This window comes from Callithrix jacchus, chromosome 7 (genome assembly GCF_049354715.1).
Source record: "Callithrix jacchus isolate 240 chromosome 7, calJac240_pri, whole genome shotgun sequence".
In the NCBI taxonomy this organism is placed as follows: domain Eukaryota; kingdom Metazoa; phylum Chordata; class Mammalia; order Primates; family Cebidae; genus Callithrix; species Callithrix jacchus.
In genome coordinates, this window is record NC_133508.1 from 77,520,324 (window position 1) to 77,548,137 (window position 27,814).

General features: G+C 44.3%; 1 protein-coding gene across 4 annotated transcripts in view; it reads left to right on the forward strand.

Moving 5' to 3' along the window:
* Nucleotides 1–760: 760 nt before the first annotated feature.
* Nucleotides 761–27,814, forward strand: part of CTPS1 (CTP synthase 1) — a 33,861-nt gene continuing 6,807 nt past the window's right edge. For 2 of the 4 annotated variants that reach the window (XM_054259217.2, XM_017974603.4), the window contains exons 1-12: nucleotides 761–894; nucleotides 4,557–4,735; nucleotides 6,068–6,238; nucleotides 8,790–8,890; nucleotides 10,019–10,135; nucleotides 12,552–12,635; nucleotides 13,151–13,231; nucleotides 18,191–18,342; nucleotides 19,640–19,772; nucleotides 22,896–22,984; nucleotides 24,060–24,154; nucleotides 25,026–25,088. In XM_054259217.2, coding sequence (XP_054115192.2) covers nucleotides 4,570–4,735; nucleotides 6,068–6,238; nucleotides 8,790–8,890; nucleotides 10,019–10,135; nucleotides 12,552–12,635; nucleotides 13,151–13,231; nucleotides 18,191–18,342; nucleotides 19,640–19,772; nucleotides 22,896–22,984; nucleotides 24,060–24,154; nucleotides 25,026–25,088 — 1,252 coding nt within the window. In that variant the 5' untranslated portion in view covers nucleotides 761–894; nucleotides 4,557–4,569. Of the gene's footprint in view, nucleotides 895–1,061; nucleotides 1,618–4,556; nucleotides 4,736–6,067; nucleotides 6,239–8,789; nucleotides 8,891–10,018; nucleotides 10,136–12,551; nucleotides 12,636–13,150; nucleotides 13,232–18,190; nucleotides 18,343–19,639; nucleotides 19,773–22,895; nucleotides 22,985–24,059; nucleotides 24,155–25,025; nucleotides 25,089–27,814 lie in introns of those variants that run through there. The other 2 variants (XM_017974602.4, XM_078331406.1) reach the window with 1 other exon arrangement.

Below are 27,814 nucleotides of genomic sequence, written 5' to 3' on the forward strand. Positions count from 1 at the left end.
CTCCCTTTCCCATCTTTGCCAGACTACTTAGGTCTCTGCTTCAAAGTCACTTTTTCAGGAGAGACTTCCCGCCTGAATTCCCACCCCTCACCAGACTTGGGTCAGTCCCTGCGGTGGGCACCCACTGCCCCGGCACCAGCATCTCCGCAGCAAGCTCTCATGAAGGGTAATGAGCTGGTCAGTGTGCCTCTCTACATCGTTAGTCTGAGGACAGGGTCCTCTGTGGTCAGCACAGTGCGTGGCACACAGTGGGTGCTCAGGGAGCTGTAGCTGGATGATGTTCTTCTATGGACTCTCGTCCATCCAAAGCAGCCGCCTCCGGGGCAGGTGTCGGGAGGAGGAAGGCCGCTACAAGGAGTCAGCGCCACGCGGCCCTCCGCACTTCCGTTTTGGAGGCCGGGGTGACGCAGCTGCCGTCCCTCGCCAGGAGGCAGAGATAGGCTAGCGCAGCACCGCCTGGAGCCCACAGTGAAAGACCGTCGGATGCAAGGCAACGCCCAGAACTCCAGGAGGCCGCTGTGGGAGGACGCGAGGCCAGGCGACGAATAGGTCAGGCGTGAGTCCCCAAACGTCCTCCTCCCCCTCAAGAGAGGAAGATTGTGTTACAAGCTGGGACGGAAGCAAAAGGGCAGATATCCCGCCACCGGCCCGGACTCGAACCGCCGCCGGCACAAGGGAGCAGAGACTGCCAGATCTGGCGGCGGCGACCGCCCCGCGCCTGCGCACTCCTACCACGCCCCGCCCTCCGCCCTCTGCGTGCGCACAGCCTAGAGTCCGCCTCCGTAAAAGACTGCTGGGCGCGTGCGGCCGGGGTTGTTCACTGGCTGTCCCGGGCTCCGGGCGCGTCTCCGGCCCAGCTCTGTCGCTGACGGGAGAATCTGAAGCCGGCCGCAGGTAGGCTGACTCCAGGGATCCCGGGGGAACCGTTCTCCCGCGCTGGAGTCGGCAACGCTAGCTGAGCAGGGCGCCCGATAGCCCCGCCGCCGGGGTGAAAGACGTCGATCCCCACCAATCAGGGTCGAGGTGACACGGCGTCCTGCCCAATGGGCTCCGTGTTTAACGGGAGTGGGGCGGGCGCCCGGCCCGGCTAGCTGCTGGCTCCCGCGCGCGGGCCTCGTGGCCGGCCGGCGCTAAGGAAAGGAACCGAGCAGGGCTCGGGGCAGCTGCAGAGGCTGCGAGGCCTGCCTCGCAGCACCAGGCCGCGCCTAATCTGCTCGGCCGGCCTCGTCGGATGGCGAAGGCCGTAGGGGCGTGAAGCCCCTTTTGCTCATCGTCAGCGAGGAAGCCCGGCGGCCGCCCATCCATTCAGGCGGCGCGGACCTCGGGCCTCGGGCCTTGGCGCGGGTTCAGCCGCCTGGGGCGGGGACTCCGGGGCTGGGCGGGGCGGCCCCGCGCTGTAGGAGGAGGGGGCTTGGGAGCTCGCGGGCCCTGGGCCTTGCGGCTGGCCCTTTGGCCCCACAGCTTCGTTCCATCCCGACGGCCGGGAGTCGGGACGCTGGCAGTGTTGAGCTCACCACGTTTGCGTGGCTCCCTTCCGTCCACGCTGGTTACAGTTTCGAATCCTCAGCAGGCCCTGTGACGCCGGCTGCGCAGAGATTCTCACCCCTGTTTCTTGAGGTGAGAACCCTCGCTGCAGGCAGCTCAGGTGACTTGACTGTGAGGTCTGCACACGAGTGATGGCGCTGGCACTTGATCTCATAACATTGAAAGAAAAAGCATTTTCCGCTTCAATCTTCGTTGGATTTATCTGATGCATCTTGATTTACATTACTTATGTGCCGGAAAACCTCTTGCCTTCTGTCACCTTCCGAATTAAGTTCAGATTGGGCATGCTGGTTTGCACATGATCTGTCCCTTGCCTACCTTTCCAGTTATACCTCTTCCACTATATATCCTTCCCTCCCCGCCTTCCCCCTCTTGGCCTTACCTCTGTTCTCTAGCTGCTTCGCACCAGCCTGTTCACCCTGTTCCCTTTCCTGTGCTCTAAGTCCTTCAAGGCCTATATGAAACAGGAGCCGCCTGGATCTGCCGGCGACCCCCAGGACTTCTCTCACCTTCCTCTCATAGCCATGGTACTGAAAACTTCTGCTCTCTTTCTTCCCCGTATATGCCCATCACATGTTTTCTGTCTGCTTCCACCATCACTGAATTATTTATTTGTTAATGTTTTATTTCTCCAACTGGACTGCCAGAGGTTGAGATACGGGCCCAAATCTGATCTCACATAGTAGTCTATAAGGATGAATGAATGAGCTTCCCACCTGATCTTTGTGTACACTGACATATTGATTGCCAAGCATTGAGACTGCAAGAATCTAAAGAGAGAACCTAAAGAACCTAGAGAGAGATGTTACCCTCTTAGAGTAAAATTGGTGCAAATCAAATGTAATTGGATGAGATGAATCTTTTGTAGAATTAACTTGCTCACGATGGCAGAGGACTTGCTAGGAACATCCAAAACATAGGGAGACCAGGGTATAGTCTCAGTAAAGGATATGTCTGGTTAGGACATATTCAAAATGTACCTAAGTCTGATTTTGATGTGTCAATAAGGAACTGTAAAGTGGGTGACTTAGGATCCGATAAGCTTGGAGACACTGCATACTGTATAGCAGTATTTGGTAAATAATCACAGTGTGAGATTATTTACCAAACACTCTTAAAAGTCTTGCATTAAATGACTTGGTTTAATCAGCAATTTTCTGATTTATATCTATGAAGCCCTTTTTGAGAATCCTATATGCATTAGGGAGCATGCTTTTGGAAACGCTGCAGCAGAGGATGGAAAGAGCCTTTAGAGCCGGGAAGACTTCTGAGCATTTATTCCTTCGCTGCCAAGTGTGTTCATTCCTGCTCTGGGGAGGGGATGGGGCGGGGGAATGCTTCAAGCACAGCTCTCTAGTTTTCTTGTTTCTTAGTTTGTTTTTATCATAATTTGGCTTCACATGGAACGTTCCTGAGGAGGAAAAGGGCCTGTCCATGCCAAAGTAAGCGTTTTCTTCTACTTTGCAATTGTTTCTCATTTCGGTCACATTTGGGTTTGCTGACCAAGTGGAGAATTCTGGATTTCTGAAGCTGGGGACCAGTGATAAATCCTCTGTGGTGAACCCATCATGGCCTCACCTCCTGTTGATGCTAGTTTCACATGTATCTTGATTCTGCTGCCCTTTAATCTTTTATCTCTCCGTTTCCTGCCACCAATGCACTGCTTTTTGGATTTAATCTCATCTCCCCTGTCTTTGAGTCCTCTGCCTGTCTTGTGCCTCAGACTGGTTTCTTATCTGATGTCCCTCTCCCCCAGTATTTATAGTCTCTCTTCTTGGCATACCTGGGAGGGATTTCCAACAAGGAGCAAGTTATTGTTAAATTACAAAAGAGAACTACTTTTTTTTTTTTTTTTTTTGAGACAGTCTTATTCTGTCGCCTGGGCTGGAGTGCAGTGGCATGATTCTGGCTCACCGCAACCTCTGCCTCCTGAATTCAAGCAATTCTTTTTGCTTTAGCCTCCCGAGTAGCTGGGACTACAGGCATGCACCATCATGGCTGGCTAATTTTTGTATTTTAGTCGAGATATGGTTTCACCATATTGGCCAGGCTGGTCTCAAACTCCTGACCTCAAGTGATCTTCCTGCCTCTGCATCCCAAGTAGCTGGGGTTACAGGCTTATTGGCATGAGCCACCGTGCCCAGCCAGAGAACTACTTTTAATTAAAGGAATTTTGGTTTAGTTGCAGCCACTTTTAAATGTTGATGTTCTTTCCTTTTAGTCTATCTTTTTTTTTTTGAGATGGAGTCTTGCTCTGTAGCCCAGGCTGTTGTACAGTGGCACAGTCTCGGCTCACTGCAACCACTACCTCCGGGGTCCCGGTTCAAGTGATTCTCCTACCTCAACCTCCCAAGTAGCTGGGATTACAGGCACGAGCCACCATGCCCAGTTAATTTCTGTAGTTTTTAATAGAGACGGGGTTTCACCATGTTGGTCAGTCTGGTCTTGAACTCCCGACCTTGTGATCCACCTGCCTTGGCCTCTCAAAGTGCTGAGATCGTCTATCTTTTATAACCTAGAGGAGCTGTGTTTTCTTGATGATGCATTGTAGTTTAGCCAAAGACATTATTTATTTCATGGAGAACTGGAGTGCTTATCCAAGCTTGAAATTTTTTCCCATGTAGGGAAAATAACGAGGCACCTGCCTGGTATCCCACTGTCTGGCAGTGATTTTAGCAAACATTTGGGGCATAGTGTTCTATAAGCCAACTTAGACCTGCCTTTATTAGGTTGACTCTGAAGGTTATTAGTTGTCAGAGCTTTAAACAAAAGCTATGTTATTAGAGTAGTAGTTGTTTTTCTACTCATATTTGGCTAAAGCCGTTCAGTGATCCAAGAAATGTTTGTTTGATCTATTTAAACCTGACGAAAATCTTCTGAAGTTACGTGATGGAGAAACTGAGGCTTCAAGAGGGTTCGTAGCTAATAATTGGCAGAGCCAGTATTTGAATCCAGATGAGTTTGATTTGTTGAGATACATTTATTTCATTGGTCATTTTTCCTTCTTCCAGGTCAAACAGTAAAATGAAGTACATTCTGGTTACTGGTGGTGTTATATCAGGAATTGGAAAAGGAATCATTGCCAGCAGTGTGGGCACAATACTCAAGTCATGTGGTTTACATGTAACTTCAATCAAAATTGACCCTTACATTAACATTGATGCAGGAACATTCTCTCCTTATGAGCATGGTAAGCGCAGTGCATTTCTTCGTAATAATCGAATGTGGAAGAACATGTCAGCACTTGGGAATTATGTGCATAGTTTGCATAACTTTTATTTCTGTCCTGTGAAAGTTCCTTAGTATAGCAGAATGATGCTTTTCTCACCTAGACAGGAAGAAGCAGAATTTACTTATTTATTTTTTTTGGAGACAGGATCCCACTCTGTCACCCAGGCTGGAGTGCAGTAGCGCTGTCATGGCTCACTGTAGCCTGCACCTCCTGGGCTCAAGCAGTCCTCTCACTTCAGCCTCCTGAGTAGTTGGGACTACAGACGTAAATCACCATGCCTGGCTAATCTCTATAAATTTTTCGTAGAGATGTGGTTCCACCATGTTGTCCAGGCTGGTCTTGGGTCCTCCCACTGTAATCCCAAAATGCCGGGTTTACGGATGTGAGCCACTGTGCCTGACTGCATTTTACTTTGTTATTGTTCTTGAGAACCTGTCAACTGTGTGACATGCGACTGTGGCTGTTACTTCAAAATTAATTGCTTAAAACTGGGAGAGATGTTAAAACATACCTCATAAATTTTAAAATTCTGCATTCATACTCCTACTCTCTAGCATTGAGGTGAAAATCTACAAGCATAGTCATTAGGGCAGAAATTCTCATGTAACAAATAGCATCAGGAAAAGATCCATATACCAGAGTGATATTTAATACAGAATTCTTGAGCAGAAGATGAGTTATCTCCTTTCCCATGTTTGAGCTTATCTCCTATTGTGGTGGTAGGAGTGAATCATTCTGGGCAAAATTTCTAGAGTGAAGTTTCATGGAATGAATGTGCAACAAAGGAATGGGGGGAACGTGTGCAGTTTCACAACTTTGTTTAGAACAAAAGCAGAGCTCAGACGCTGATTTTGTAATCAGCACAAACTTAATATGCATATATCCAGGTTTTGAATCAAATATTTTTATCATGCTTTAAACCTTATTATGCTCAATTAGGAGACTTTTCCGAAAGTTCTTTTTCCCTTGGCAGCAGATGCTATATACTACTGTAAGGGCTTGTATATGCACAGCCTACTGGGCTGTCAATCCCTCCCATCCCATGCTATTTTATAACTCTTCTTGATTAAGAATGAGTTTGTTGACCTGCTAGAAGTACGAAGTTACCTTTTAGAGAATGGCTGGTAATTTTTCTTTCTGTGTGTTATATTTAGTTTTCTCGAAGTGAATTTCTGTGCTTCATGTCACGTAAACGCCTTGTTATGAGTGTTTTATTTCAGGATTGCAGTCGTGCCATGCATGGTATAGGTATTTTTCACTTAACCTAAATGGTTTCCGTCCTCATTGCAGGTGAGGTTTTTGTGCTGGACGATGGTGGGGAAGTAGATCTTGACCTGGGTAACTATGAGCGGTTCCTTGACATCCGCCTCACCAAGGACAATAATCTGACCACTGGAAAGATATACCAGTATGTCATTAACAAGGAACGGAAAGGAGATTACTTGGGGAAAACTGTCCAAGGTAAGAATGGATTTACCTTTTAGTTGAAAAGTTGTAACCAGTTTAATTTCTCTCCCCCAACCTCTACACAAATGTATCATTTCCTTTTGAGTACAAAAATTTACATTGTAGGTGATTTCAGCATGAAACTCTCAACGTATTGTTACTTAACTATGCCTTCAGTTGAAAAATCAGAATTATATTGTTGTTCGCTAAAAAAATAATTTGAGGAACTACATCTTTATTGAAGCTTGTTAGTCCATCCAAGGCAGCATGATAGAGTCCAGAGAGCTCTTGTTTTTACACAGTAATGAATGTGAAAGTGGTAAAGGCAACTCGATTAGGGCATTAAGCCAGATGGCATGTCTGTGTGCATTTGGGACTTACTATGTATAGAAGTGAGAAGGAACTGAACATCCATTGTGTATACTGGTTTCCAGGCCGTTCATCAGTGCCATATGGACTAGGAGGAGCCTGAGAAGTGGGTTTTTGGTTCCTCCCAAGCTTTTACCAGCACTGCTTCACTTACACCATTTGCTGTTTTGGGATTTTGTACAGGCATCCATTTAAGGAAAATGTTTTGCTGCTTTAAACAGGTGGGGCTGGCTGGGCACTGTGGCTCACATTTGTAATCCCAGCACTTTGGGAGACCAAGGCAGGAGGATCACGAGGTCAGGAGTTTGAGACCAGCCTGACTAACATGGTGAATCCCCGTCTCTACTAAAAATACAAAAATCAGCCGGGCTGGTGGCACGCATCTGTAATCCCAGCTACTCGGGAGGCTGAGGCAGGAGAATCGCTTGAACCTGGGAGGTGGAGATTGCAGTGAGCCAAGATTGTGCCACTGCACTCTAGCCTGGGCGTCAGAGCGAGACTCCGCCTAAAAAGAAAATAAATAAATAAATAAAATGTAAAGGTGGGGTTGGAAAACTACTGATCTAGTATAATGGCAGTGGGCCCAAATTTGGGGGGTTGCTCAAAAGTGTCTTTAATCTCAGTTATTAGAGCAAATCTGCTTTTGGCTTTAGACTTTTCTGGCCTGAAAGCTGAGGGTCACACTGACAGCTGGCTCTGGTCTGGGGCTGCCCTGGTGAGATTCTGGGCTAATTGGGTCATGTTTGGATCTTAGCGCCCCTACTCACCAGCATTGTGCACATGGGGAAATTACTTAACCTCTTTGACATGTGGATTCCTTTTCTGTAAAATGGAGACAATAACAACACTTCCCTCTCTGGTTTATTAGGAGGATTAAAGGAACTAAAAGTAAAGTGTTTCTCTGACTTCCTGACACATAGAAAACAGTTTGCTATGTATTTATTCATCATCCATCAGATTTACATTGAATGCTCACTATAGTCAGACCCTGGCCAGTACTGGTAATGCATGTGATGAACAAGACCAGAGAGGTCATTGGCCACATGGAGATTACCTGTAAGAATGACTGGGGAAAGTCACTTTGGGCAGGTGGTCGGGGAGCCTCCCAGGAGAGGCCAGTTGAGCCGAGAGGCCAATCCCAGAGAGAATGGAATGAGAAGTGCAGAGGCCTAAGGCTACAAAAGGCTTGGTTGGTCTAGGAATGGAGGGGAAGCCGGCAAGGCTAAGGCAAAGTGACTGAGGGGTCACTTTGGTTAGGGAGAGGGGGTGGTGGCCACAGCCAGGTTCTACCCAGTCTCTGGGCCACAGCAAGAAGCTGAGAGTGTACTCAGAGGAGTGGGAAACCACCGAAAATTTAAGCGTGGGAGTGATGAATTCTGACTTGCATTTTAAAAGATCACTTTGACACCATGTGTAGAGTAGATAATGAATATTCTCCCGCGTGAGGCAAATGGATATCCTTGTGCATGAGGCACTGCTGTACCTGGAGTAACCTGGAGTTAAGCAGTAATCTTCACCTTTTAGGAACTTGCAGTCTGTGCCCAACAACTATGATTTTTGAAAAGTGTTGAGCAATCGCTGGCATTCTTTGAGCACTGACATGGCAGGCGCTCTATGGAGCATTTTACAGGTGCTGTCTCACAAAATTTCCACAGCTTAACAGGTAGGGAAAACAAGCTTAAAATGGTTCTGTAATTGGCTCAATCCACAGCTAATGAGTCGTGGGACTGTGGTTTGAATCCAGACATTCTGACCGCGGGTGCTGTGCTCCTAACCACTCTACTGTGCTGTGCTGGCTCTCTGCAGTGGATTGTCTTCCCTTTGGTAAACTGGAAACATGGAACAGGGTCCCAGAAGGCTCTTGTTCTTGGAAAAGCACTGAAGTGTAATGTGCCCACCTTCAGCTCTGAACAAAGAGGTGGCCATACTGGTGTGTGGCCAAAAGGGTGAACTCTGCACAGGGCACCTGCTCCCGTGTGGCTCAGGACACCTTGCTCTGTTGCAGTGCTTCCAGAAACAACTTGGATATCTGGCTGCAGGAAGTGTGAGCTCAGACAGTATTGAGTCCAGTTAAAGGGGGCCTCAAAAGTATTTTTATAACCCTGTTGCCACCCTCTCCAGGCCAAGAGTGCCACAGTTTGTCTCAGTCAATGTAGATGAAAAAGTGTAAGTTTCATGTTTGTTTTCTTTTTCCCAGTTGTCCCTCATATCACAGATGCAATCCAGGAGTGGGTGATGAGACAGGCACTAATACCTGTAGATGAAGATGGCCTGGAACCCCAAGTGTGTGTTATTGAGGTTTGTATGATTCCTGCACATGTGAATAAGTGTACTCATCTCCTTAGTCAGCCATCAACAACTGATTAGACAGTTCCCAGTGGAGCCCTTGGCCTTCCTATCTCTGTTGGTGCAGTATTTTGCAATGTGACAGGTAAGAGCACAGCAACAGTCATGTGGAATGGCCACGGAGGGGAGAGCTGTAACTTTGCTGAAACAGTGCCGCTGGTTTTTTTTGCATTTATGGATTCACTTAGTACTGACTGTACCCATGAGTGGTGTGACACATTTTCATTTTCATCTATCTCTTGAGCAAGTCAGCAAATCTTTTGCTTTCCTCTGGCAAGAGCATTCGTCTCTGAATGTGCTTCATTTGGTTTCAGTTTCTTTACTCCTGCTATGCTGATCCTAGCTGTTGGAACTCACTGTTTCTCAGATAGCAGGAGACTCAAAAGTTCCAGCAGTTTGTTTAGAATTAATGCTTTTTTTTTTTTTTTTTGATAGATAGGGTCTTGCTCTGTCACGCAGGCTGGAGTTCAGTGAAGCAGTCATGGCTCACTGCAACCTTGAACTCCTGGGCTCAAGCAGTTCTCCCATCTTAGCCTCTGAGTAGCTGGGACTACGGATGCGCACCACCGTGGCTGGCTAGTTTTTGTACTTTTTTGATAGAGACAGGGTTTTGGCATTTTGCCCAGGATAGTCTCCAACTCCTGGGCTCAAGCTATCTGCCTGCCTTGGCCTCCCAAAGTGCTGAGATGACAGGTGTGAGTCACTTGTGTGCAGCCAACTGATGTTTTTTAGTACAAAAATTATTTATGGTTAATTAAAGAGATAAGATACAGTTTCTTTTTTGGCTTTGGGACTGTGATACAGATAAAATTCCTGACACCTCTCACCTGACTTTTTTATTGAAATGATGTGGAAAGTTCCATAATAACCTTTTGGTTATTATGATGAGCCTGTACAAAAGAGTAACCTTTTTAGTACAAAGAGATGTTTAATTCCTGTTAACTAACATTTTACAGGGTTAGAGAGTCCATGTTACATAATTACTGATCACTGAATCAGGAAGACAGAACAGTTGTTAGAAAACTAAACTGCCAGAGAAGGGTTTAGTGCCTAATCTCTGAAACAACTTTGTTTTTCTAGCTTGGTGGAACTGTGGGAGACATAGAAAGCATGCCCTTTATTGAGGCCTTCCGTCAGTTCCAATTCAAGGTCAAAAGAGAGAACTTTTGTAACATCCACGTCAGTCTAGTTCCCCAGGTAAGTAAGACATTGTGAAGAGATAGAGAGGAGGGAGGAAAAGTAAACTGGAATGATTTTCACTCACTGTCTAGTAGTTTTCACTTGAGGTGCAGGAAGCAGGGAATAAAGAACTTTGTGAGTACAAATTAGTTACAATCATACTTTTTTTAAAAGATCAAATAGAAAACATTTGAAAAATTCATCAGGGCAGTTGCATTTGCAGATGTAGTTGGCCCTGTGGATTTGTCATTACTATATGGTGGCACTGGAGTAAAGGGGCTGTTTTTAAAAGACAAATCTTGTAGCGAGCAGTCAGTAGTAACAAAAATTAAGAAGCTGGAAAGCAGGTAGATGCGTAGTGACTGACTAAGCTGACCTTGAGTGCCGGATCTTATGCCTGCAGCAACGAAAGCAGAGAAGCAGCCCCGTTTGCCTTGCAGAACCCCAAAAGCTCAGGAGTGGATGAGGGCAGGGCTCATGTAGCTCCTGCTTCAGAAGACTTAAGACTCTGACATTTTTTTCTTAAAGTGCACAGTTGGGCATTAGCCTCCTCCCACCTTGGCTGAAGACTGGAGGCTTGTTCTCTGGAGAGAGTTCCTGTATGAGCAGATACTAGGGACAGTTGAGGGCGGTAACACTGGACTACAAATGGGTTGAGTGTAACGTTACGTTGTTGATACTCTTTGCCTTCTTCTGCCACTTGGTTCCCAGAATCATCATGTTCAGGCCTGGCCATTCCATGTGGGAGATTGTAAGATTCTCTTCTGGGCTGTAGATAGCCCAGGATAAAAGACATTGGCTCTGGGGTCTCCCCATGAAACAGGCCAGCCACATTTTCACCATGACAAGCCTACCCACTCACACAGAACTTACAGGTAGCATTTAAGTATGAGCAGGCCTCCATACACTTGGAGAAAGCCTCTAATAGGTAAGAGACCAAAAAACAAAGAAACTTAGAGGGAACTGAGGCTCTACAAGCAGAGGAAACTTAACACCAAAAACCAAAAATGACCTGTCATTACTATCCTTAGAAAATTAAAAGGAGGTAAGCTGTATCCATTAGATAAGAACTGGATGTTGTAAGAAAGAAACATTGAGAGAACAGAAAAGAATCCTTGGAAATTAGATATTGGATAGCAGAAATGAAAAAGTTAAGAGAAGGTAAGTTGAGAAAATACCCAAGGAAGTACAGCAAAAAGACCAAGAGACAAAAATAGGAGAGAAAAGGTAAGAAAATTAGTGGACCGGCTCAGAAGTTCTAACTTACAAATAATAGGAGTTCCAAAAAATAAGAACAGAAATGGAAGTATAGTTTGAACCCTAGGGGTCAGCAAACGATAGCCTGTGGGCCACATCAACCTAACTCCCCCGTTTTTGGAGATCAGGTGTATGGAAATACAGCCGCAACCATTTGTTTATGTGCTGTCTGTGGCTGCTTTGGCACTAGAACAGTAGAGTTGAATAGTTGTGGCAGAGACTACGTGGCCCACAAAACCTAAAATACTTATCAGGCCCTTTACCGAAAAAAATTTCTGACCCCTTATCTGAACACTTAAAGGAAATTTCTTGACATCACTTTCTGGGTTGGAAGGGCCCACTTGGTGCCTAGCATATTGGATGACAGATGACCCACATCCAGGCATATTATTGTGAAGGTTCAGAGTCATGGGGCAGAAGTTCTAAAAGGCTCTAAAGAGAAAATTCAAGAATCATTGTGCTATTGGACCTTTCAGCAACAATACTGGAAGCTAAAAGACAGTGATGTTATTGCATTAAAAATCCTAGTGGAGACTGGGCATGGTGGCTCAAACCTGTAAACTCAGCACTTTGGGAGACAGAGGTGGGATGATTGCTTGAGCCTATGAGTTTGAGACCAACCTGGGCAATGTGACAAGACCCTGTCTCTATTTAAAAGAAAAAAAATCCAACAGAAAATGATTTCCATCCTAGAGGTCCATACGTAACCTGTCTATCTGTTAATTGTGAGAGGAGAGGAAAGATGATTTAGTACAGAAAGGAAAAGTGTGGCACACAGTTTGGAAACAGTAAATACTTTAAAAGTATATAAACCCCAAAGAGGGCTGCAGGCACAGGAAAGTGTCTAATGGAGGCAGGATCGTCATTTAACAGGGAAATCAATAGAAAATGCCTCCAAGTAAATGTGAAGAAGTAGCAATAAAGCAGACTCTTCAACAGCCATTGAAGAGTGGTTGTTTCTAGGAATTGGAAAGGACAGAGTGGGTGAGGGCCGGTACTGCTCTTCCTTCAGGACAAACTCGGTAGAACCATTTGACTCTAAAACTTTGACAAACATAAAAGCTAAATTACATAAGTGACCAAATAATCTATTTCCTTATTAAAAGGGTTTAAGGAAAATCATACTTGAAAATTCCTTATCAGAGAGAAACTAATTTTTTTTTCTTTTGTAAAATAGCCGAGTTCAACAGGGGAACAGAAGACTAAACCCACCCAGAACAGTGTTCGGGAACTTAGAGGGCTTGGGCTTTCCCCAGATCTGGTGAGATTTCCTGATTTCTGGTTTTATTGTCATCTCTTAGGTCTTGTTAAGATCACTCCTTCATGACAGACAAGACCTCTGTCTTGTTGGCATGCTTTTGATAATTGATGGTGGAGAGAACAAGATTAGTGCTTTGAACCGGGGCCTAGTTTGCAAGATGTTCCTTCTTGGCTCCAGTTGGGTCTTATACTCCCCAGGCCTTATTTTTCCTCTCAGTCCCTTTATTCTTGTTTTTCCTTCTACCTGGGAACACGAATGGAGGAGAACCGCAGTGAGCTCTTTAGTTCATTATCTTTTCATTTGTACTATCATTCTCTTACGTTTTTCCAGTTTGGCATTTAGGGATTTTGCTTTGAAATAGGTCATAATATTTTCATGGATTATGTGCCTGATGCTAAGAGTTAACGTTTTTGTTCATCTTAACAATGTGATGTCTGTTTTAATTGCAATCAGGAAAATCCCATACTTTCACAGTTTTTTCCTTCTCTCTAAGCCATCATGTTCTCTACTGCTAGGTTGTATGCAGGTGCTCAAATCCACTTGACACATCAGTGAAAGAGAAAATATCAATGTTCTGCCATGTCGAGCCTGAACAAGTGAGTAGAAATTCCATCTCTAATAAGTTGTTTTTTGCTTCGAATTGTCCTAAAGCCTCTTGATCATTTTCGTGAGACTTGTGTTACTTTCTAATTAGAGATAGTGGGGCTGTTCAGAAGACCGATCACCATTGGCTCTGATTTGCCACACCCTGCCTCTCCTGCTTCCCTGAACACACTTATGTCCCTCCTGCTGCCTCTCTGAGCCTCCTTGTATTTTGTGCTTCAGCTGAGTGGAGTATCTTTCTGTTCCCCTAATACCCCTCACTCTCACTATGATTGTACTTTTGCACTGGCTAATTTCTGTTAAGAAACCTTGTCTCTCTCTCCCCGTTGGCCTAGCAGTCTCCCACTCACTTCGACCCTTCAGGGTCTACCGAAGACATGGTGTTGTCTGAGAAGCTTTAACTGCCAAAATCCTAGCCCTCAGCCCTCATGGTTAACTGCGTTCTTCTCTGGGCTCCTGTGTAGTGTTTCCTGTATGTTGCCGGTGGGCCTATCTTTCTGGTGTGTGTATGTGCATGTGTGTGTGTGCGTGTGTGTGTATGTGTGTATCTCTGTCTCTCCTCACAGACTCTGAGCTTCTGGAGGGCAAGGGCCACCTCATTCAACTTACGTTTCTGGTGCCTGGTGTCTAGGGTGTTGCAGACTGTCACATAGATTTTAGTGTTTTTGTTACTGTACCTATGGTGCAGGAAATCCAACATTTGAACTTGTAATGTATCTTAAGTGGTGCTTAGTATGGAAATTCTAGTGGTGTTACATTCAGCTTGTAGCTTTGCCCAGGTTTTAGATATTTCTGTCCTAACAAGTGAAGGAAATTCAATTCTGTAGCAGAATAGGTTGTCATTAAAATTGTTCCGTTTTTATTGTTGTTGTTGTTTTAATTTAGACGGAGTCTTGCTCTGTCACCCAGGCTGGAGTGCAGTGATATGATCTCGGTTCACTGTGACTCCCATCTCCCAAGTGGTTCTCCTGCCTCAGCTTCCCGTGTAGCTTGGATTACAGGCATGCACCACCATGCCCAGCTAATTTTGTATTTTTTTTTTTTTTTTTTTTGAGACGGAGTTTCGCTGTTGTTACCCAGACTGGAGTGCAATAGCACGATCTCGGCTCACCGTGACCTCCGCCTTCTGGGTTCAAGCAATTCTCCTGCCTCAGCCTCCCGAGTAGCTGGGACTATAGGCGCGCACTACCATGCCCAGCTAATTTTTGTATTTTTAGTAGAAATGGGGTTTCACCTTGTTGACCAGAATGGTCTCGATTTCTTGACCTCGTGATCCACCCTCCTCGGCCTCCCAAAGTGCTGGGATTATAGGCGTGAGCCACCGCGCCAGCCCTAATTTTGTATTTTTAGTAGAGATGAGGTTTCGCTGTGTTGGCCAGCCTGGCCTCAAACTCCTGACCTTAGGTGATCCACCCACCTTAGCCTCCCAAAGTGCTGGGATTATAGGCATGAGCCACCGTGCCTGGCCTTAAAATTATTGGCTATTAAAATGTAACAAGTATTTCCATATCAAAGTTTCAGATTTTTTGCCTTTTTTTTTTTTTTTTTTTGAGATGGAGTTTTCGCTCTTTCACCCAGGCTAGAGTGAAGTGGAGCGATCTCGGCTCACTGGAACCTCCATCCCCCGGGTTCAAGTGATTCTCCTGCCTCAACCTCCTGCATAGCTAGGATTATAGGTACCCGCCACCACACCCTGCTAATTTTTCTATTTTTAGTGGAGATGGGGTTTCGCCATGTTGGCCAAGTTGGTCTCAAACTCCTGACCTCAGGTGATCCACCTGTCTAGGCTTCCCAAAGTGCCAGGATTATAGGTGTGAGCCACTGCACCCAGCCTTGCCTTTTTTTTTTTTTTAATTTTTTTCCTTTTAAGAGACAAAGTCTTGCTCTGTTGCCCTGGCTAGAGTACAGTGGTGCTGTCATAGCTTACTGCAGTCAGTGTTTAAGCAGCCCTCCTGAGTAGCTAGGACCATAGGCGGAAGGCACCATGCCCAGCTATTTTATATTTTGTAGAGACGAGGTCTTGCTATGTTGCCCAGGCTGGTCTTGAACTCTTTGGGCTCAGGCAGTTTTGCTTCAGCCTCCCAAAATGCTGGGATTACAGGCATGAGCTTGCATGCCCAGCCTTGCTTATTTTTTTAATTGGAATATTTATCTTGCTGAATAGACTTGATATAGTCTGAAAACAAGTCTTTTATCAGGTATGTGATTTGCACATATTCTCTCCCAGTTTGTGCCTTGTCTTTTCTTTTCTTTCTTTTTTTTTGAGACGGAGTCTTACTCTGTTACCCAGACTGGAGTGCAGTGGTGTGGGTCTCAGCTCCCTGCAACCTCTGCCTCTCGGGTTCAAATGATTCTACTGCCTCAGCCTCCTGAGTAGCTGGCACTACAGGTGCCTGCCACCATGCCCGGCTAATTTTTGTATTTTTAGTAGAGATGGGATCTTGCCAGTTGGCCAGGCTGGTTGTGAACTCCTGACCCCAGGTGATCCACCCATCTCAGCCTCCCAAAGTGTTGGGATTACAGGTGTGAAAAACCATACGTGGCCTTCATTTTCTTAATAATGCCTTTTGAAGAAGCACAGACACTTGTAAATTTTGATGAAGTCCTATTTGTTTTTTTCTTTTATGGATTATGCTTTCTCTGTTGTATCTGAGAACTCCCTGCTTAACCAAGGTCATGAAGATTTTCTTGTAAATGTTTAGCTTTAGGTCTTCCATGATCCATTCTAGGTTAATTTTTGGGTGTAGTGTGAGGTAAGAGTTGAAATTTTTGCATGTGGATGTGGATATCTACTTGTCTCACTCAGCCCCATTGTTGAAAAGACTGTCTGTGGATACTGTTCTATCCTTTGTAAAAATAAATGTACTTTATATATTTACTAATCTTCATAAGTTGTTTAGATTTATTTGTAGCTATTCATAATTTTGTTACTACTATGAATTTATTAAAATTACATTTTCTGATTAGATATGGTCCCTGTATAGGCACCCTGCTGACTTCTGTTCATCTGTAGCCTAGCAACCTTCTTAAAATTCTGTAGTACTGATTGTTTCCCTGTAAATTCTTTTGGTTTTTATGGGTAAGCAGTGATATTGTATGCATTGTGGCAACTGTTGCTTGTTTTCTAGTTCATTTTTTTTTCTTATCTAGTGGTAAAGGCTAATATCTTAAGTACATCATTGAATAGAAGTACTGAAAGTGGCCATTTTGGCCTTGTTTTGGACTTTAAATAGTATGCATTAATATTAATCCATGTGATATTTACTGTGTGTTTTTATATTACCACATTTTCTCTAATCTTAATTTACCAGTAATTATTATGAATTTGGTTTTGAATTTTTATCAAGTCTGCATCTATAGAGGTAATTTTTTTCCTCCTTAATCTATCTTCTATTTATGTGGTGAATTCCACTGTTAAATTTTCTAATGCAATAGTTCTCAAACTTGACTGCACACTGGAATCATCTGGGGAGCTTTAAAAATGCTGATGCCTGCCTCCTACCCCCAGAGATCCCAATTCAAATGGTCTAGGGTGCAGCATGGGCTTTGGACCTTTTATAAGCTCTGAATGATTTCAATATGCAGCTGAGTTTGAGAACCACTGTTCTTAGTTAAGCCATTTATGGGTTTGTGGACATGATTTTTTAAAACTATATTTGTGGTTTGGATCATGATTTTTTTTGTTTGTTTGTTTTTGTTTTTTGAGACAGGTTCTGGCTCTGTCACCCAGGCTGGAGTGCAGTGATGCAGTCTTGGCTCACTGCAGCCTCTACCTCCCAGGCTCAAGTGATCCTCCCACCTTAGCCTCCTGAGTAGCTGGGACCATGGGCACATATGCTACCACACCCAGCTAATTTTTTTGCGTGTTTTTTTTTTGTTTTTGTCACCCAGGCTGGAGTGCAGTAGCACAATCTCAGTTCACTACAGCTTCGTTCCTCCCAGACTCAAGTGATTCTTCCACCTCAGCCACCCCTCAAGTAGCTGAGACTACAGGCACATGCCTCCCTGCCTGGCTAAATTTTGTATTTTATTGTAGAGACAGTGTTTCACTATGTTGCCCAGGCTGATCTTGAACTTCTGAGCTTGAACAATCCTCCTGCCTTGGCCTCCCAAAGTGCTAGGATACAAGCATAAGCCACCTTGCCCAGCCATGAATTTTTTTTAAAGGACTTTTGCATTCATGTTCTTAATAGATTGGCCACTATTTTTCTGTTCTATTCTTGAGTCTGTTTTAGTAATTTATCTTTTTCTAGCAAATTGTCCTTTTTTGTTGAGATTCACTTGGGGTGGCTGGCAAAATATTAAAGAAATATTAGGAAAAGTTATAGATTAGTCTCAAACCTTTTGGAAGGCCGAAAGATTTTATTGGGACAGGCTGAAGGCAGCCAGTCCATTAAGTTAGGGGAAGATAGGGACAATATAATAAGAGGCTTTCCCAGTTTACGTCTGCTTACCCCACATCCCTTTGTCTCTGCTCCGTTTACTCATGTAAACTTTGTGCTGGATGGTCCTCTTGGGGAAATCAAAGGGGAATTACCTGTTAATAGCGTTTACTCTGGGCCTGCAACCTAAAGCTTTTATCATTTGTATAACCACCCTTTTAACCATGTTAATTACCCACAAGTGTGTTAACTTAAAACCTCTGTTATGACATTTTTTACTAAACAATTATAACAATGGAGAGGGAGTCTTGGTTGGTTGCATTTCGCCTTCTAAAAGCAGCCCACAACCATCCCTCGCCCACTTAAATCACTCTAATGTTGTAAGAGTGCATTTATTCATCAGTCATCGAGTCAGGGTCTGCAGGCCAAACCTCCACAGGTGGTGGTCAATGTCTCACTTTTTTCTGTTTTCAAATACATAATATTTTCACAAGGACCCATAGCTAGTAGGAGGCTGTAAGCCTGGTAAGTTTTTACTTTTATTTAATAACTTGCTTTTTTTCTAAACAGGTGATCTGTGTCCATGATGTCTCATCCATCTACCGAGTCCCCTTGTTGTTAGAGGAGCAAGGCGTTGTAGATTATTTTCTTCGAAGACTTGACCTGCCTATTGAGAGGCAGCCAAGAAAAATGCTGATGAAATGGAAAGAGATGGCTGACAGGTTTGCCTGCAATGAGGAGTTGGGAGTGCTAGCCTTCTTTCTCACTTTTGTAGGCTGGGGAAGCTGACACTAGCCCTAGCACTTTGCACATTTGCCATCCATCCACTCATTAGGAGGGCCTTTGTAGTTAAGAGAGGTTCAGAAAGGATCTTAGCTATTATGTAGCTATGGCACAGATGAGGAGGTTCTGATGGGGCCAGGCCAGGTGCTGGGCCTCTAGACACTGAGTTTGGGTTGTGTCTTAACATGCTTGTCTCACAGGCATCCTGGTGGCAGCAGGTGAGTGTAGATACCCAAAGCCCACAGGAGTGGCTGACAATGGCTGGAGCACTCCTGGGCACCACCCCAGAGATCTGAGCTATGTTTGGGAATGTGTGTGTCATCCCACACCAGAAAGGGATCACATTAGAAAGGGGATGTGTTGCTGCTCACTACTACATCCTTTTAAGGCTTGGTGATGCTGTCATATCCCTTCAGAGATCTTCACTTCATGTCTTAGAGCAATGGGCAGGCCTTATTGTAGTTGCAAGATCAATATGATGACTTAGAAGCATTTAGAGAGGGCATACTCATTCCATTGCTCTGTGACAATTGTTTTTCATTTCGACATTTTTCCTCCAGTCTTTGCTTACTTGTAGCTACCAGGATGGCATAGTTTTATCACCTTTTTTCATAAAACATTATACGCATTTTGCTCTGTTATTTTACAATGAAAACTTTTAATGAGTATGGACATTTCTATTTTGTGAATGTCCCATAATTTATTCGACACTTGCCTTCATAACATTAATTGTCATGAATTGTCTGTTAATGTCTGTTAATATTTTGCCCTTTGGTATGAAAAAAATTTTCTGTAGGCAGATTTGTCTGAGATTTCGAAACTGTCTCTTTGTAAGGTTCAAAACAAAAACAAAAAACTTAAATTTCTTTACAAAGCCTGCCATTTTGATCTGAAAATTGCTTCCTCTTTACTGGTCCGTACACAGAACTCAGATAATAGCCATTCCTGTTACTTTCTTCCCAGATATGTTTTTGTTTTTTGTTTTTGTGGGGTTTTTCTGAGGCAGGGTCTCAAACTGTTGCCTAGGCTGTAGTGCAGTGGTGCAGTCAGCTCACCGTAACATCCAAATCCTGGTTTCAAGATCCTCCCGTCTCAGCTTCCCAAAGTGCTGGGATTATGGGCATGAGCCAGCACTCCTGGCCAGACATGTTTTTTTCCTCTTGAAATAGCTATTTTGGTCTCATGATAGTGTGTACCTTCTGAGTAACTGGGTGTTTCTTCACGTTTGTTTGATAGATACGATCGCTTGCTAGAGACCTGCTCTATTGCCCTTGTGGGCAAATACACGAAGTTCTCAGACTCCTATGCCTCTGTCATTAAGGCTCTGGAGCATTCTGCACTGGCCATCAACCACAAATTGGAAATCAAGGTAAGGAGGGTGGCACAGGTACAGCGGACCCATGAGCAGAGAAGCAGTCTGTGTTCTCCTAGGTGCTGTGTTATGTCTGCTTTCTAGTTTTGGAGCTCAGAATTACTTTTTAAGGAATTACTTTTTAGGGATTAAAAAGATATGTGGTTGCTTCCTGGCTCTGAGAAGACAGTAGAGCATTTTCAGGAATTAATGAGGAGAGATGACTAGAGTGGAGGGTGAGAGAGACTGAGTGCTTGGCTATGACTGTCAGGTAACCAAATAAAATGTGCTATGGAAATGAGGGCCGCTGGTGGGCCATGGGCATGCTGCACAGTTGACAGCTGGAGGCTCTTGGAGACTTTGTTGGCACTTGGGCTGCCTTTCCTAACCTGTGCTTCTCACTTATTGCAGAATGGGAATGACAGTATTCACCTCATAGAGCTGTGAGGTTTCTCTGGGATGTGTAGGGCACTCAGTAGTGGTAGTTACTGTGCTGGGCAGCAGCTAAGCCAGTGGAATGGTGGGGCATGGCCCTGCTTGTCTATGGGTGGCAATAGAGTCTCATGATTAAGAGCATGGATGCCTGAGCCAGATGACCTGGGCTCAGATTCTGGCTCTGTCATTTATAAGCTGTGAGACCTAGACAACTTACTTAACCCTCTTTGTGCCTCAGTTTCCACATCTTTAAAAAGGAATGGTGATAGTGCCTTCCTCCTAGGGTTGTTGTAAGAAGTTCATGAATACAAAGTGCTGAGAACTATTCCTGGCATATGGTAAGTGCTATGTCAGCTGTTCTTGAAAACCCTCCCTTCTGCCTGTCCCCTTTATCCCTTTTCTTCCCAGCCCATTGGCTGGAGCTTTTCAGGAGGAGATGAAGGCCAGAGGTGAAGTTGGGGCTCAGTGCTGAGGTTATTAACCCAGCCCCATGTAGCTGTCGCCACACTGGGATTTGCTTTCTACTTCCCAGGTGTTTCTCAGCATGAGAATTTAGTTTGCTTTGTGCTGCTGGACAGGTTCCTGCAGAATGGCCTGTTGTATGTGTTTTAAGAATTTAAATCCAATGACACAGCCCAGATTTATCATTTGCCAGTTCTTTCCATCATTCATGTATTTTATCCACTTGGAGTTAGTCTGTGGCTGCCATGTGTTTGTTAGGTGGCAAAGGCTAAGAGATGGATGTAAAGGCAACAGTCTCTGCATTTAAGGAATATTGAGTCTCTTAGGAAGGGGGCACATATAGGAGAGGGTGAACCTGTCGTGGTAGACACATGAGGAAGACAAACTTCCCCATGGAGGGACCCCAGGGTGGGTTGGGTAGGATGGAGAAGGCTTGTAGAGCACATCCAAGGGCTTGGAGATGTGGAGCAGTTGGGAACTCTGTGGATGGAAATTGTGAATTGAAGGCTGTCTGGAGAGAGGCAGGTAAGGGCCTGCTCACAATTCCATGAACTGGGCCAAATCTGGATCTTACCCTGAGGTCCAGGGAAGTAACTGCAGGGTTTAGGTAGGAGATTGTAGAAAAAATGATGGACACCTTAATTTTAAAAGTGGGCAAAAGATTTGAACAGACACTTCCAAAAGAAGATACAGGTGATATACATGAAAAGGTGCTTAACACCTCTAATTGTCAGGGAAATCAATGCATATGAAGTCACACTGAGATAGTGAGGCATACCTGCTGGAGTGTTAGAGAGGATGTGGAGCTCATACCTTGCTGCTGGGGGTGTAAAATGGCACCACCACGTTAGAAAACAGTCTGGTGGTTTCTTATCAAGGTAGATGTGTGATCCAGTAAGTCCACTCCCAGATATTCACTTGAGAGACTTGAAAACATGTCCACAAAAAAAGATTTTTATTCAAATGGACAAATTATTCCTACTAGCTGAAATCTGGAAACAACCCAAATATTTATAATCTGTCAATGGATAAATTGATGTTTATTTATATATTAGAAAACCACTCAGCAATGAAAAGGAACAAATCAGGCTGAACACTGTGGCTCATGTCCATAATCCCAACACTTTGGGAGGCTCTGCTACGGGAGGATCGCCTGAAGCCAGTAGTTTGAGACCAGACTGGTGAACATAGCGAGACCCCCGTCTCTGCAAAAAAAAAAAAAAAAAAAGCTAAAAAAGAAAAGGAACAAACCACTGATAAATACAGCAACATGGATGAACCTCAAACATACTAAGCAAAAGAGGCCAGACACAAAAGGTTACATACTATTTGGCTCCGTTTATGTGAGGTTCTGTCAGAGGCAAAACAAATCTGTGATGATAGAAATTGGATCTGAGGTTGTTTGGGGTAGGAGGTAGAGGGGAAGACATTCTGGGAAGATGGTAACTTACGTTCTTTTTTATAAATTAAATTTAATTTTTTTTCTGAGACGGAGTCTGGCTCTGTCACCCAGGCTGGAGTGCAGGGGCACGATCCCGGCTCACTGCAACCTCCAACTTCTAGGTTCAAGCAATTCTTCTGCCTCAGCCTCTCAGGTAGCTGGGACTACAGGTGTACACCATCACACCTGGCTAAATTTTTTTTTTTAATTTTTTTATTTTTAGTAGAGACTGGGTTTCACCATCTTTGTCAGACTAGTCTTCAACTCCTGACCTCAAGTGATCTACCTGCCTCCCAAAGTGCTGAGATTATTAGGTGTGAGCCCGGCTCATTAACTTAGGTTCTATATCTTGATCAGGGTGGTGATCACACCTTCATGTGTATGTTTGACAAAACTCTTCAAAGTATGCACTTAAAATGCTTGTATTATTTTATTATATGCATATTACGCCTCAATATGGTAGAAAGAAAAGATGAAAACCCACAAAAGCTAGGCAGAAAGACGGGCTGGGGAGAGTGTCATTGAACAGAAAGCCCTCTAAAGCCCGCTGCAGAGGCTTAGCTGAGACCAGATCCTGAACAAAGTAGAGCACAGAGAGAGAGAGAGATTTGGTAGTTTAATGATTTTGAAGTAAACTGTTGTATTTTAAAACCTCATATTAAAAAAAATTTTGTTATTAAATATATTAAGATGATTCAAGCCAGAATTAAGAAAGAACACTGATAATATTATTGAAAAATTAAGAAGGCACAACCCGAAGTCATGAGCCTACTTCTTTCCTCCCTTGTCTGAATAACATCCAGTATATAGATTCTACGGACTTGGAGCCCAATACCTCGCGGGAAGAGCCCGTGCGCTACCACGAAGCTTGGCAGAAGCTCTGTAGTGCTCAGTAAGTAGAGTTCACTGCCTTGGATTTCCAGAGTTTTTTTGGTTTTGTTTTAATGAAAAAAGTTGTCTGCTTTCCTATGCCAGTGGTAGGTAATCGACTTGTTAAAGTATGTTTTAATTATTTAAAAGACTACATGCTATCTGATTTTATCCTTAAAAAATACAGCTTATCGGTATCATTGGATCTGAAAATCTGTTCTAATTTTGTTGATAATGTTTGCTATATGCTTCTATTGATGAGGCTTATTTAATGATTTTTCGTCCAGAACATTTGATGAGTACCCATCAGAAGAGTCTCATAAATTGTTGTGGCAGCTGTTATTTATAATAGTAAAACATAAGCAGGAATTTCTGGTTCACTAGAATAGTTGAATGTTATGGAGGTATATACCTACTTCTGAGTCTCTTGGTCAGTATGGCACACAGAGCTGATGAAGAAAGGCCTCCTTCTTACTCAGGAGCATTTTAAGCCAGTAGGTAAAATAAATTGTTTATATTAATAGATATATATTTAAAATGATGGGCTGGGCACAGTGGCTCATGCTTGTAATCCCAGTACTTTGGGAGGCTGAGGCAGGAAACTTGCTTGAGCCCAAAAGCTCAAGACCAGCCTGGGCAACATAGGGAGACCCTGTTTCTTCAACAGAAACAACAACAAAACTAGTTGGGCGTGGCGGCACATGCCTGTGGTTCCAGCTTCTTGGGAGGTCAAGGCTGTAGTGAGCTGTGATCACACCAGTGCACTCCAGCCTGGGTGACAGTGTGAGACCCTGTCTCAAGAAAAAAAAATTATGAACAACTCAGTACCAAAGATAGTGAGTGCAGTGGCAGTACTGCAGTTATGTATACCATCTTTTTCACTTGCAATAAGCATGTTCTTATGTTACTAAGAAAAACCCATAGTTTTGTATGCAGTTTCCAAGTTCATAGTGTTTATGTACAATTCATTGTCTCAATAGCACAATGTATGGAGTAATTTCACGGCTTCAGTGTCTTGGTAATGGCTCTTTAAGCGGTTATTGCAAGCTAGACTGGTAGAAAAGGGGAGTTGTCTTGTGGTTTGTTCTTTTGTGCAGTGGAGTGCTGGTTCCAGGAGGATTTGGTGTTCGAGGAACAGAAGGAAAAATCCAAGCAATTTCCTGGGCTCGGAATCAGAAAAAGCCTTTTTTGGGTAAGGAGCTCTGCAGTGCAGTCTTTACTCAGAGTAGGAAAGAGTGGGGAAAGGTGCCACGTGGGAGCCTATAAACAAAGTGGGGGGATTACTGAAAATTGCTATCTTTGTGGATAGGAGCCCAAGTAGAAGCCTTCGTGTTTCTCTTTGGAGATGAATCCAGTCTTTTAAAATGGATAGCTTATTTATCCTTATGAGCTACTTGTAGATGTCATGGAATTTTGAGAGAATGATCTGTGAATTAGGAAATTCTGGCGATGTAATGAACCCAGCTGTTTGCAGTACATGTAAGGTTGAGTTTTATATCCGCCTCACTTGGCACAACTGCTGACTGTAATTGGGCAAAATGATTTTGGATGCCTCCTGGTACTGTACATTTTAGTAATTTTCAGCTTTGTCAATGGTAAATAAAAACTCAATGGTAGAGGATAAGAAAACTTGAATTTAAAGTACTGAGGCTAAGCATGGTGGTTCACACCTCTAAACCGAACACTTGTAGAGGCTAAGGCAGGAGGATTGCTGGATCCCAGAAATTCAAGGCTGTAGTGAGTCAAGATCGCTCCATTGCACTCCAGACTGGGCAACAGCAAGACCCTGTCTTGGGCGGGGGGAAAGTAGCGAATAGAATATTGTTTACTTCTAAAATCAGATGACTTTGCAAATCTAGAATTTTCATGTACCTTCCACGCGGTTTTTGAAATCTAATACAAGTAAAGTGTAACAGGAGAGGGTACTTGCTCGTAGCAGGAAGTTATGAGTTTGCGATTATAATTCTCTGAATAAAGGGCACAAAGGACATTGCAGAGGCTGGTGGGAAAAGTAGGAGCTACCTTTTCAATGGAGCATTGTTTGTTTTTCCCCCAACTGGAAGGCGTTTGCTTGGGAATGCAGTTGGCAGTGGTTGAATTCTCAAGAAGCGTGCTGGGATGGGAAGGTAAGTGTGCATTAAGACACCCTCATTCAATTCCCGCTTGCGTATTTCTGGAGGATATGAGGACTGTTGCTGCCTGGATGATTAGGAGCCATGGAGAGGGGAAGGCCTGGGTTCCAAGCGCCTCATGGCGTGTGGTAAGGGGGCTGCCTTGCTTCCTGAGGAACAGTGCAGCTCCTCTACGCAGGAAGGAGGGAGTACAGCCAGACTCCCTCCTTTGCCTTATGCCCTTGCATTTCCTGTTGTTGAGATTCTGTCGCTTTGATCACCATGGCCACCATCCTGAAGCTGGTGCCTGGAGTGAAGTCCTTGTCCTAAGTGAGGCCTTGGGCAGTTATTATGAACCTGGGCTCAGATTCTGACTTTATCACTTAGAAGTGATTTTTAAGTAAATTACTTAGCGTTTATGGGCCTCTGTTTTTTCTGTAAGATGGGAGTAATGATGGTACATATTTCACATGGTTAATAAGAATTAAGGGAAATAATGTATGTAACAGTCTCTAGCAGTGCCTGGAAAATAGGAAGTGCTCAGGTAATATCAGCTTTTTGCCTAGCCGTGTATTACTGTGTGACAGACCTCCCTAAAGCTCCTGGCTCCCAACAGCAGTGACTTCTCATTTCTCAGTATTCTGTGGGTTGACTCAGTATCTGAGATCGCATGCTCCTGCCTTGCATTCAGCTGTGCACCAGCCCAGCAGGGACATCAAGATGGTCTCTCCATGTAGTGGCTCATCATTCATTATTCCAGCCCAAGTTTCCTCACACATGGCGAGCAGCTGGCTTCCAAAATGACAGGCCTACTGTGCAGGCACTTATCAGGCCTGCTGATGTCCCATTGGCCAAAGCAAGTCATGTGGCCAAGCCCCGAGTCAGTGGGCATGGGGAACACCTGTGAGGACTGAGCATGCTGTATTGGGGCCACCGATGGAATAGTCCACCACAGCCCATTTAGTTGCTGTAGCCCACCCAAGAAATACCAGATTTTCAGAAAGACCTTGTAAATTCTACGGAAAATAAAGTAACCTGAAGGAATGTAAAAACAGTTTGACTTTATAAAGTACAGGTGACTCTTCAGTGGCCAGTATGTGGTTAGGGCTGGTTTCATTCACCTTTCCCTGAGAGGCTACTTCACAGTGACCTGGGGGTGTGGCTCAGTTTGGTAGGCAGCATGCCCTTGCATGCTGGCTTCTGAGTCCTGGCAGGCACTGTCTTATCACCACCCAGAGCTGGCTTTCTGGGCTCCCTGGATCCTTCAGAGCCCCAGACCCATGCCGCTCACTCAGTATCCCAGGTGGGTAGGTGCCTTGGTGATGAGCTTACACTTAAGTTGAGAGTGGACCCTGGTTCAGGCCAGGAGGAGAACAGTGCCCAGCATTCACATAGAACCAGACTCGGTACCAGGAACTTGGTCCTTTGTCTTTTGGTCTTTAGCGATTTTGCTTTGGTTAGACGGTTAGTTCAATGAAGGATAGAAGGGTTGAGTTGAAATCAGTTAATTTCTGACTGAGCTATTGAGCGAAACAGTTGACTAGAGCAATGTATTAGCTGCTGATGGTGAAAGAAATATAGAAGAAATAGTACTTGTTCATCTTTGAGAGATAGTGTCTGAAACATTAAGACAATACACAAACTTGGCCAGGCATGGTGGCTCACGCCTGTAATCCCAGCACTTTGGGAGGCTGAGGTGGGTTGATCACTTGAGGCCAGCAGTTCAAGACCAGCCTGGCTAACATGGAGAAACTCTGTCTCTACTAAAAATAAAAAAATTAACCAGGTATATTGGTGTGTGCCTGTAATCCCAGCTACTTGGGAGGACAAGACATGAGAATCTCTTGAATTCCTGAGGTGTAGGTTGCAGTGAACTGAAATTATGCCACTGCACTCCAGCCTGGGTGACAGAGTGAAACTGTTTCAAAAAAAAAAAATACATATATATGTGAATGAACTGTCATAGGTTGGGCACTATGGCTCACACCTATAATCCCAGCACTTTGGGAGGCTGAGGTGGGTGGATTACCTGAGGTTGGGAGTTTAAGACCAGCCTGACCAATATGGAGAAACCTGTCTCTACTAAAAATACAAAATTAGCCAGGCGTGGTGGCACATGCCTGTAATCCTGGCTACTCAGGAGGCTGTGGCAGGAGGATCGCTTGAACCCAGGAGGCGGAGGTTGCAGTGAGCCGAGATCATGCCATTGCACTCCAGCCTGGGCAACAAGAATGAAACTCCATCTCAAAAAAAAAAAACTTATAAAGATGTAGTATTTAATTAAAAATTACTAGGTTATGCCATTAGATTTGATTTCCCCATTTTGTACTGATTGACTTTCCAGAGTTATAGACATAATGGAAAACAAATTCACCTGTGTGTGTGTTGAGTATTTTATGTCTAAAAAATGCTATATTTATTGCCAGCCTGGTGGCTTGGTACCTGTAATTTCAGTACTTTGGGAGGCCAGTGCAGGAGGATTGATTGAGCCCAAGTGTTTGAGACTAGCCTAGGCAATATAGCCTCTGTCTCTACAAAAAAAAAAAAAAAAAAAAAATTAGCTATGTTTGGTAGTTTGACCTACTTGGGAGGCTAAGGCTAGAGGACTGCTTGAACCCGGGAGTTCAAGGCTGCAGTGAGCTATGATCGCAGAGTGAGATCTTGTCTGGGGGTGAGGTCGGGGGGATGCTGTCTTTACTTTTTCTTCTAATCACTGATTTTAAACTGAGGGGGGAAATAGC